This window comes from Hibiscus syriacus, unplaced genomic scaffold (assembly GCF_006381635.1).
Source record: "Hibiscus syriacus cultivar Baekdansim isolate YM2019G1 unplaced genomic scaffold, ASM638163v2 tig00110482_pilon, whole genome shotgun sequence".
NCBI classification, from domain to species: Eukaryota; Viridiplantae; Streptophyta; class Magnoliopsida; order Malvales; family Malvaceae; genus Hibiscus; species Hibiscus syriacus.
Window position 1 is genome coordinate 4,742,448 of NW_024062758.1, and position 12,118 is coordinate 4,754,565.

General features: G+C 33.2%; 1 protein-coding gene across 2 annotated transcripts; it reads right to left on the reverse strand.

Annotated features, from left to right (window-relative positions):
• Positions 1 to 4,433: 4,433 nt before the first annotated feature.
• LOC120129031 (probable alkaline/neutral invertase D) lies at positions 4,434 to 8,889 on the reverse strand. 2 transcript variants are annotated; one of them, XM_039146631.1, is made up of 4 exons: positions 7,783 to 8,184; positions 6,914 to 7,345; positions 4,968 to 5,526; positions 4,434 to 4,767 (listed from the first exon to the last, which is right to left on the reverse strand). In XM_039146631.1, the coding sequence occupies exons 1-4, from the start codon at positions 8,167 to 8,169 to the stop codon at positions 4,472 to 4,474; spliced, it is 1,674 nt and encodes a 557-aa protein (XP_039002562.1). In that variant the 5' UTR covers positions 8,170 to 8,184; the 3' UTR covers positions 4,434 to 4,471. The 2 variants fall into 2 exon arrangements, with proteins under 2 accessions (XP_039002562.1, XP_039002564.1); XM_039146633.1 differs by lacking the exon at positions 4,434 to 4,767 and adding an exon at positions 8,759 to 8,889 and having other exon boundaries at positions 4,948 to 5,526; positions 7,783 to 8,225.
• Between the last annotated feature and the right edge of the window lie 3,229 nt (positions 8,890 to 12,118).

Genomic DNA, 12,118 nt, shown 5'->3' on the forward strand with positions numbered 1-12,118 from the left:
TAGGGTGATATTTGTGTAAAATTCGGGTGTTAGTTTTGTAAATATTTTTTAGAAGGTGGCTAATTTTGTAATTAATTTCTGTTAAGGTGATATTTGTGTAAAACGATCGACTGTTGACCGTTGACCGACGTTGACAACTATTGACCAAAACTTTGACCGACGTTGACCGGGCATTGAACGACCTTTGACTTTGACCAGGTGTACCTATTCTGACGTTTTTCGACGTTCTGAGTCCGATTCTGTAGTCTGTTTTTCGAAATTCAGACCCAAAAACCTCGAAATTGCCAGTGAAACCCGTTAACTTTGACTTTGACCGGAAAGTCAAAATTTTTTAAAAGTCATATTTCATATATTTTGATGTCCTGAATCTGTTTTTGGGGTCTGTTTCGCCAAATTCGAACCGGTAAGATGATTTTCATTGATTTATCATTGATTCGATCCGTTTTTCAGAAATTAAGCTTTATTTGTTTATGTATTTTCTGTTGATATGCATCTGAGGAATTATTGGAAGATGGTTTTAAGATCGAGGGCGTTCGAATGGAATTTTTATGGTCGATTAGTATGTCACAAAAATCGAGGTAATGTTTTACTACATCTTTATGCTTTATGGAACATGTGAATATTGGTAAATGCATGAATGAAAATGTTTGGTCTAATATGTGTAATTAATGAAGTTCTACACTTGATTTGAATATTGTAAAAACTCGGTATCTGAATATGGATTAGATGACTAGTATAAGAAATTGAAAGACGGTTTGAATTCAATTACAAGTTATCAGATTAAGTGATATGGGAATCAGCATTGGATATGTAATGTATAAATTATCTCATTTGATAAAGTATGAAAATACTCCGGTTTAAGTGATAAATTACGAAAATACCCTTATGTTGTAAAAAGATAAGAATTGACCCTGAAAGTTGGATAAGAAGTTTGTAAATACATATTGATCTGATGAAACTACAGATGTGCATAAGAAATGCTAGTTTTGCTTAAGAAATCTGGATAACTGATTTCTAAACCCAAGATGGCTTGTACAAGATACTAGAAGCTTGATAAGGAATATTTTAAAGTTTAAAGATTATTCGAAAAAGAGATAAACCCTAGAATCTCTGAATTATAAGTATTTTTGTTAAGAATTTTAATACCGAAATTATATGGTTAAGAAATTACGAAATTACCCTTGAGAGGGAAAAGTAGCCCAAATTGACCCTGATTAGAAAAATACTCAAGAAGACATGCTTAAATCGATGAATTACTAGTTTCATCGTTAAGTTATACGTTTATACGAAAAAAATTCTGATAATCCGTAAATCTCCAAATTATGAGTAAATTCATGAAGAACAATTTATCGATGGTGCTCTCTTGACAGAATTGTTCGAAATGACTGAAATAAATGATAAGTTTGAATTTGATAATAAGATCGGACGGAAGGAAATGATTGTAATACATTGTATCTGTAAAATGACCAGAATATCCTTAGAATGCAAATGACCAAGAATTTCACCAAGCTCAGGAATGATTGGATACCCTTGAGCTCTGAAATGAATAGAATAAAACTGAGTACCAAAATGACCAAAATACCCTTATGACCTAGAATAAGTAAATGTCTTGGATTAATTAAGAAATCCAAATAAACATGGATGTTGTGCTACCAGTAGAAGTTATGGAACGCAACTTAAGTGATCAACCAACGCTAGTGCTATATCATTACCTGAATGATATAAGCACCACTTTAATGTTTGCTCGTCTTCTCAAATTTGGATCGATGATAATTCGGGAAGTACTTGGCTCAGCTCAACTCTAGAGCGTATACGGTACTAATATGTGGGTATTCGCGAGACAAATCAACCACAAATACCATAATGACTTTATTATATGACTAAATTGAACTAAAAGGAAGTACAACATGTATCTGAAATTCAGAAACATTTGAATTAATCTGGAAAACTCTAAAGTAACCGAGATAGGCTTGCTTGCTAAACGAACTAAGTAGCCTCAATGATTGAGGATTAAATAAGTGATTGTATGAGTTTGGGAAACACTATTGAACTTACATGATGAATTGTCCTTATGGGTCATGAACCATGAATCAAGTACGTCCGTATTTTCTGATATCGTTGAAACATGAAAATGAAATAAAGATCGTTGGAAGATCTATTCAGCGATGATTATGGGGATGATCTATGAATATGCATTATGGTATTAAAGAGTGAATACCTGGAAGGATAATGAATTGACTTGTTGACATACACCAATCTGGGAGTTGTGTAACTCGAGTTGTTTGATAATACGATCGATAGTCATAAATTGTAAATGACTTGAATCTTCGATTCTATATTGTCATCTAAAATCACGTCGGTCATGTTTGAAAACGCAAGTAACGCAGAAGGAAAAGATTCTGAATACCTCATTTGGTTCAATTTGGTTGAAATCCTATGAATTCAAAGTATATTCCTGAATACCCCTAATTGTTTAGGTAATGAAATCACTCTCAGTAAATCTGAATCTAGAATTATGTTGTATAAAGGTTCCTGAACACTTTCCTGATGCATATGAAAACATAAAGTGATTCTAAAGTATCAGCCTTAGATGTTTGATTAGATTGGTTAATAATCGATTCTCTTCAATAGGACCTCGTTCCTGGAATACGATCAGATTACACAAATTTCATGTTATCCATACTGATAACTACAAAATGTCTCTGAAAAATTACTTGGATTCTCTAGTGTGTTCCCGATATATTAATAAATTGTTTTATTGTTTTAACATGTGGTACACTGAAATCCATGGTTATTGTTTTATGATGTACTGACTTAATGGTGATGGCTTATGGATTTGTATCACGATATAAATTGTATCTTGGAAATACTGATTTGTAAAGTACAACTTTGATCAAGCCGAAAAATTTTTATGGACCTAATATGACTCTTAGGTAGGCCCTACGGCCCTGAGATCATTCTCGGGTAGGCCCTGTGGCCCTAATATGTGTTCTTAGGTAGGCCCTGTGGCCCCGAACTTTCTTGGGTAGGCTCTCAGGCCCTAAGATGTTCCCTTAGGTTAACTCTTTATACGATGATTTTAAAATACGAGTTTAAAAAGCTCCACTACAGTATGGTTTATGGGATTTACTGAACTATCATTTGATTAGTGTACCTATTATGATTTTATCGCACTTATGAAACACACTATACATCCTATTCGATCTCCTGAAAATGTGATACTATGAATGCTTCCTATGAACTGAGATATTCATGGCTTCTATTCGTTGAACTACCAGTGGAACTCTAGGTTATTCCGAAAACCGGTATACGTTTGATTAAATAAGAAATGATATGGTTTTTCATTTATCGACATTTCTTGCAGCATCATCTGGTAGTTCTGTATTACTGAGCTTTTCGAAGCTCACTCTATTACTCACCATTGCAGGTTAAAAGAATTGTACCAGTACAACTATCAACTTCAGTAAGGGAATTCTTCCGGCGTTGTTGTAGAGTATGATATATGTGATTAGGGGGCATGTAATTGTATTTTGTTTTATATACGAGTCTGAAAATCTGTTTTGTTTCTGCATACTGATAAATCATTTTATAAGTTACATGTTTTAATAAAAGTTTTAAATTTTTCGCTATTTTTATAGTGGGTCGCTCCGGTGGCCCTAATGTGATACTCCATATCGGATCAAGTTACCCACATCGGTCTGAGGGGGTTACATGGATTCTCACGTCTTTTGGCGTTTTGCTAACTCCATGGTCCCCCTCCATCCCCAATATTAGTGGTAGGTGGAGCTTTGGCTCGCGTTGATTTTCAGATAGGTAAGTCCAACGAACGCTTTTATCCACCCACCACCTCGTATTCTGCTAACTCCACCATATTGTTGGATATTTTGGTTAATCCACGTGAATGGATTGAGCGGCGAAAGGAAGATTCTATGGTAGGAGTGAACTTATAAAATTATAAAATTTTAAAGGGTGAATTTATAATATTTTAAAGACGAAAATATATTACCAATTGAAAATATAAAGAAAATATCTAAATTATATGAGAATTTAAAACTTTTAGACATATCACATTACATGCAAAAATATATGTTCTAGGACTACCTAGTTGCAAGAACATTAGTGTCGTAAAGAAGCTATGCTATCATTGGAGTTTCAATCAATAAGCATTAAGAAATAGTCAAATTGCATGCTTGAATTTAATAAATGAAAATTATTTTCAGGTAATTCAATACATATGGATATGGCACCAGCCTCCATAAACTTAATTCCTTTAGTGTGTACTTGTAATAGAAAACAATGCATGAGCCAATCAGCCATGGCTGCAAAAGTAACTCCTTTTTCTTGTCACCATTTTCGCGACTAAAAGAAAACATAACGTGAAGAAGAAGCAAGACTCGTAGTGATACAATGGAACCTTTTGAAGTCGGTCCTCTTGCCATGTTTGTGTTATTTCCTTTTTGTTTGGACAGCTTTAGCAGGTCCAAGAAGATGATCTCTTTATCAATGGCTTCATCTGTTTGTCCTCCTCCAAAGAAATCATCCCCAAGTGCGATGGATCCTCCAGCATCATTTTTGCCACTAAATATCCAGCTATTGACCATGTCTGAAACTTCCTAGCTTGTTTACCGATAAATCTCCCGAGTTTGCCATCATAGTATTCTGGCCAGCCGTCTTTCAACAGGCGTGACTCGGCAAGGTCAATCGCACGTCTTGCAATTTGCGGCCTTCCCGTTTTTATGCAAGCAGCTGTCAGCAACCACAAAAGCACTGCACGCAAAATAGGGAGGAATTGCAGGATTAGGTAGAAGGGCAATTTACAAATACAACAAACATCAATATCCATGTTCATGATTTCAGAAATTTTATAAATAATCATTATGTTCTGATTGAGATAACAAATATTAATTTCCTTTCTTATAAGATCTAAGGCACCAAAATAAAGATAGATTAGAAAGTAAAGGCCTTACCTGGCCAAGATCCTCCATTGTGATAACTCCATCTTGTGTTCTTAGGATCACAACCAGTTACAAGTCGCCATTCATGACTTTCAATTGCAGGATAAGCTATTTTTAGAGGCATTTCTCCAACAAGCTCATCCCAACGCTCCTCAATAAGGTCCATTATAGCCATTGATTGCTCCGGTGTTGCGAGAGAAGATAGAATTGCTATGCAGTTACCCAAACAAAACCATCGAAAATCCATCCTTGCAGGACTAACATTGCCGATAAAGTAGCCACCACGACATGGCATAAAATCAAATACCCAGTCTGGGATAGAATCAGGAATAACATTAAACTTATTTACCGCGGTGTGAGAGTACTCCTCAGTTTTATATCTATAAATATCATTTAGTTGTTGGAAGTCAAGCCAAAAGTAACTCCGCATGTGATAACTCAAAGCATGCAAACGCTTCACGATTCTTTCAATGCATTCTTTGCCTTCAGCATCATGCTTCAGCATTGACAGAGCACACCTCAATGCCATAAAGAAAAGTGCTTGAATCTCAATAGGATAGCCATAAACACCCTGTAAATGCCAAAGAAAAAGGTTCACACCTTTACTAGAACATGCTCCTAAGACTCATTGGTTTTAGAGATGCAAAGGGAGTGTGTGGGGACAAATAATAAAAACACATAAACGTGTGTATGAGTCTCTCTCTCTCTCTCTATATATATATATATATATATAGAGAGAGAGAGAGATGCAATAAGTTTAAGTCATACTGGTGAGCTGCCCTCCATACAACTATTAAAACTATTAGGTCAAACAAACAATATCTCAAAGGTTGAGTTGTCAGAATAGAATAACAAAAAGAACACGTTTTTATCACACAATACAAAATACATATGCATCAGTTAACTAATATTTCCTCCAATGATGAGAACCAAGGCGAACCTTCATAATAAATCAGTTACAATTAACATGGATCTGATCATCCAGAAGAGCCATTTGCTAAATGGTTTTCATGTCCGAAACAGATACTTCATCTTTAGAATATAGAGAATCAATATGCATCAGTTTTGGCACCCAAGCCTCCATCATTCTTGTCTGCCCTATCAAGTAACAGACTATCAGAATGCTACAGGAATGGTATATTATTGTTATCCTATCCATAGCTTGTGTTCCGATACTCAGCCCAAGTCTGCCATGTACTATCGTTTAAAACTCTGCTACACAGGAATAGCACCATGCTTCTGAGATATTGCGAACAGTTCACTTGGACTATTAGCATCACATTCATTAATAAAAAAGACACACTAACTAGATCCTACCAGCTCTTAGCAATGACAGGATATAAATATATCTGGTTCACCTTTATAGAAGGATATGAAAAAGTTGACGTGGACCATTTTCTCTGTTATTAGCTAGCTACAGTCCCATTAGATGGTGGATCATATATTAGGGACTGATCCTTTTGTAAAAACTCACAACAGAACCATTCACTCTCATGCAAACAAATATAAATGTGATAATATATAAAAATGGAACATATTTTGAAATCATTTGCTTCAATATCTTACAAAGACATTAGGAGATTGATTACAAAACCAAGAGTTGATTGACCTAAACAAACAAATAAATTACAGCAGTTGGATCATTGCAGTAAACCACATGTTACTAAATTAAAACCAAGGAACCGGATTTCTATAGGTCATACTGCTCCACTTTCTCTCCACCACACATCAATAACAATAATAAACCATCTGTCACACTTTTTTCAATGAATAATGCGTATTATATCTAAATTTTAGTTTTCATAATTTGTGCTACTTTTAATTTCTAAGATGCATTGCATGTCTCGCATAAAATAAAACTATCAGATCACCAAGTGATGATACATTTATGAGCAGGCAAAGCACATATTCATGCAGAAAAGAAAGAGGGAAAAAATAAGACTAGACAAATAGTTTACCATGCGTCGATCAATCATAGAGCATCCATCGGCACAAAGTAGGGTTGGGAATGTATCAAATCCTTCTGATAGACAAAGAGTAAGTATGAGCCTCATTCCTTTTTGACATTCAGGTGTCTCAGCTAGAGATAAATCCCCTGTAGATTTTGTATATGCACGGAGCAGAATGATCCACCAGAATCCAGAGTCAACTGGAGCAACTCTCCCAATGGCACTCTCACCAAAATCAGCAACAATTGTGTCCGATTTGCGTACAGGATCATGAAGAACTTTGAAGCTAGCAGGCATAGCACCTTCCCCTAGCTTGAATCTATCTATTTTTTTCTCCCATCCTTGAAGCTGAAGAGTCTTCAAGAGAAAGTTCTTAACTATCTCAGGCTCTCCATTCATTAGAAAAGCCAAAGCACTGGGTACAAAGTCTCGAACAAAAACCTGAACAAACCCCGAACTAAACACTCTTAGAGGATTTCAATATTTTAACTGACCACATGGTAATGGGTTTACAGTATTAGAAATAACAACAAACATTTTTTAGCTTTGTTTTTTCAGAAAAACGTTCAACGATCATTAAGCTTAATATTCACTTTCTTCCCCACCATACCTACTTTTATCAATCAGAAATCTCTATTCATGTTAAAGTAAGTTCTGGTTCATGTTTGACTTGAAGTTTCACCTAATCAAAGTTATCTAACGTGGATCAAGGTATTTACTATTCAGGTTCAAACATTCTATAATTAACAATTATCTCTAGATCGAAAGCATAATTCTCATCATAAGCAATAATAAATATTAGTTTACATTCTATACATATGCGACAACAATTTGAATCAATAAAGCAAACGGTTCAGAGTATCTGATGAGAATCTTACCTGATCATAGTTCAAAACTTCCTCGGAAGCATGGTCATATGCTGCAACGGTACCAACTGGTTGTCCTCTGAAATATACCAACGATCTCCTGAGAGCTTCCCATGCTTCAGCCACCATCGGGTGTGGCTCAAAGGAGTTTCTAGTCGATGAGGCTGGAGTATTGAAACCAGACCTCCAACCGGGTGAGTGCGTGGTCTCATGGCTATCATGAGCTCCCCTTGAGAGACCAATAGAAAGCTCCCCCAACGATCTCTCATCAAATGATCTTTGCCTCTCGATGTTAAGCCTTGGCTTATCAAGGAGGCGTGAGAGATCAAAGTCTTCTGTCTCTGAGATCGAGCAAGTAGAGCTCACATTTCTAAGACCCGTCACTTTAGTCCCATCCATTTTCTTTTATCTTCAATGATCAAAAAATGAAACTAGCAAGTTTCAGAACAAGAGATCTAATGTTCAAAAACACACAAAAAGGGATTAGATTGGATAACAATAAAGTACAGAACCCTTAAGAATAGCAAAGAAACATGGTTAACATAGAAACTGAAAATCTAAAATGCTATGCCGACTGTATTTACAAAATAAAAACACCATTCAACAAGGAGAAAATAAATCAAAACTCTCGTTCATTACATTACCAGGATGGTCGAAAGGTAAAGGAAATTTCCAACAACCAACCCCCAACCATCAATATTATATATAAGATATGGATTTGGAATGATGCACACCAAATATTTTTTTAAATTAGAAAAATGGACAGTGATGTTTGCATTTTTTTAACTGCACATACTATAAGAAAACAAATCAATCAAAAATTTTAAAATATCAATAGGAAAAGCATGAAGATGCATACCAAGAAGAAACCAACAAAGAGCATGAAAAAAATAAATACTGCAAATCATTCCACCAAATAAAAAAACAGATCCGAAACTCCACCAAAACCCCACCGAAAGAATAGGCTTTTAAATATTAAAGAGCAGACCTCTATAGAGCAAAAAAAATCTCTAAAATGAATCCTCCGGCAAATCTTAGATAGAAAATGACCGGCGATTTCGCCGGAAAATGCTAGGTGAGGAGATATAGAAAGAGATGGGTGGAAGAAGAAGAGAAGGAAGACTATATAGTGAACGAGGATCTATACTAATAGATTAGAGAAGAAAAGATTTTTTATCCGAAAAATAAAACACTCCCGTCCTTTTGTAATAACGGTGTGTAAAGTTTCCCGGTAATAGCCGGTAAAAGCACGTGAAAATGAATGCCAACTTGCTCTTACCAAACGACGCAGTTTGGACGCGGACTTCTTACCGACTGTGTTGGGAATTAGATTAGAACTTGACATATCAATGACCAACTTCTTTTAATATAAATATTATTCTCAAGATATTACTGTATTTAATATATTTTCTTACTGTCTCTATTTATAATAATATCTTTTAATGTAGTGGAAACAATAAATAAAGTAACTCAATTATTAACCAGTATTTATTCAAAAATAGATTTTTTTTTAATTTTAAATTTAAAAGTTATTTTATTACCAACTAATTTTAAAAAGTAGTCTAAGATTCTTATAATAAAAAATGGTATTTAGTTTTGATAAACACTTTAAATTATGCAGTCTATAATATATATAGAAAAGTAACCAAATTTACGGAATTTAAATCTTTTGAAATAAATAAAGTTGATTACATTTCCGTTAACACATTCAAAATGCATAGGGTTGAACGCTGGTAGAGTATGTATAATATTGGGAATAATTCCAATTATTTCCTCGAAATCTCCGGTTTTCTTTCCGTTTTTTATGCAACACTAGAGTCAAACTGAGCTTTAAATTTAAGTGAAGGGTAAATTACATGATTCTTAAACTAACTTTAGTCTTTTTTGTTTCATTCATTATACTTGTAATGTTTTTTAATTTACTCACATAATTTGACATTACTCCTATTTTGGTCACTCTAACTTATTTTATTATTTTTTCATGTGATGTGGCAGTTTAATTATTATTATATTAATAAATGTATATTAAATTTTTAAAAAAATCTAAAATCCCAAAAATTATATCCAAATCCTAATTACAAACATTCACCCCACCTTCGACAGCCTCAACCTCACCAACCCACCCCTTCCTTTCCGATCATCCCCGTCCACCGACACAACACCTTCCTTTATGGCCATCCTTCATCCACCGACATTACACCTTCAGATTCATTAAATCCCAAAAATTCTAATACACTTCATCCCTAAAACCAAACTAACACCGAGGAGATTCACCCATCGATGATTGGGTCGATGATCGGAGATGCCAAATTCTTGGCGAACCACCTCAAATCTTACTTTTTTACCTTCATCGGAAGACAAGGAAACCAATGATGGCTTTTGGATAGAAGACGCATCGGAGATGTCTCTTTGAGCTAAAGATGTTGATCGTTATCTTGTTGACCCACCGTGAGTTATTGATCCACCGTGAAGGGAAATGACTTAAAAGGAATAAGTGGGTTAGAGAGGGTAAGGTCGTCGAAGGTGGGGTGGGTGATTTAGGGTTTGAGGATTTTTTTTTTTTGATTTATGGTTTTGGATATGATTTTAGATTTTTATTTCAATTTAATTTAATATAATTTTTATTTTAATCTATATTTATTAATATAATAATAATAATGTCACATTACATGAAAAAAAAATAAGTAAGAGTGATTGAAACAAAAATAATTTCAAAATTCAATAAATAAATTAAAAAAATTAAAAGTTTAGTAAATAAAATAAGAGAGACAGTAAAAGAAAAAAAAATGTAGGTTACTCTAAGGATGCATTTAGTTTACAGAATGTAAGATTATCAGGGAATAGAATTACTGGGAATGTTGTATTTTGTGTTTGGTTGGTTTAACTAGAATGTAAGATTATTGTATTTGGTTAAAGGAATAAAAGATTATTGGAATATATATTTGACCAAATTGTCCTTATTATATATTTGTTTTTTTTTTAAAGTTGGAAAATAGTTATATATTTTCTTTAAAAATTTAAATTCATAAAATTTATATAATTTTTTTTACAAAATTAAAAATATAAAAAGGTTTAATGAAATGGTAAAATTTTATTTTAACCCCTAAACTTCATATAAAATTTTAATTATAGATATTTTTTGTAAATCTAAAATAGTTTATAGATAAATTTATAATTTAACATTCGTAGAATTTTTATTATTCAATAACAGAAGAATGATATTTTTAAAGAAAAAAAATTAAGGGCATTTTAGTCCAAAACGCCGGTAATCCGACAATACCTAAGGAAATGGACGTAATGGCATTTCGGGTAATATACCCCAAAAAATTAATTATTTGTAATCTGCATTTTAGGGTGCATTTGGTTCATGAAATGTAAGATTACCAGTGGGAATGTAAGATTACCAGTGAATATGATTACTGTGAATGTTGTATTTTATGTTTGGTTGGTTTAGCATGAATGTAAGATTAATGTGTTTGGTTAAAGGAATAAAAGATTATTGAAACATATATTTGACCAAATTGTCCTTATTATATATTTATTTTTTAACAAGTTGGAAAATATTTATATATTTTCTTTAAAAAAATTAAATTCATAAAATTTATATATATATTTTTTATAAAATTGAAAATATAAAAAGGTTTAATGAAAGGGTAAAATTTTATTTTAACCCCTGAACTTCATATAAAATTTTAATTATAGATTTTTTTTGTAAATCTAAAATAGTTTAAGGATAAATTTGTAATTTAACCTTCGTAGAATTTTTATTATTCAATGACATAAGAATGATATTTTTGAGAAAAAAATTTATGGGTATTTTAGTCCAAAACACCGGTAATCCAACAATACCTAACGAAAGGCAAGTAATGACATTCCCGGTAATATACCCAAAAAATTCACTATTGGTAATCTTACATTACCGGGAATGAGATTCTCGACTAACCAAATTGGAGAATGTGGATTTCATTCCCATTAGAATCCCACATTCCCCCATCCAAACGCCCCCTTAGTGAAATTCAATACGTTTAAGGTACTAATAGAAACCAAACACTTTGAATTTGGCATATATGCCTACAGCATTTACAAATATAATTTAAAATAGACATAAGATAAAATATTCAAATCACTTATTTATGCATGAACTAACTTACCTCAGTGATTAAAAGAATCGTTGTTGTTCTTAGAGACTACAGGTTTAAGCACCAACGACTGCAATAAGGAGATTAAACGTTCATTATAACTTAGATATCATAAAAACAACCTTATATGTATGAAATTTTGTTTGAATCATTTTAAACTCAAATCCAAATTTTAATTTAAGCTCAAAACAGATTAATTAAACTCTACC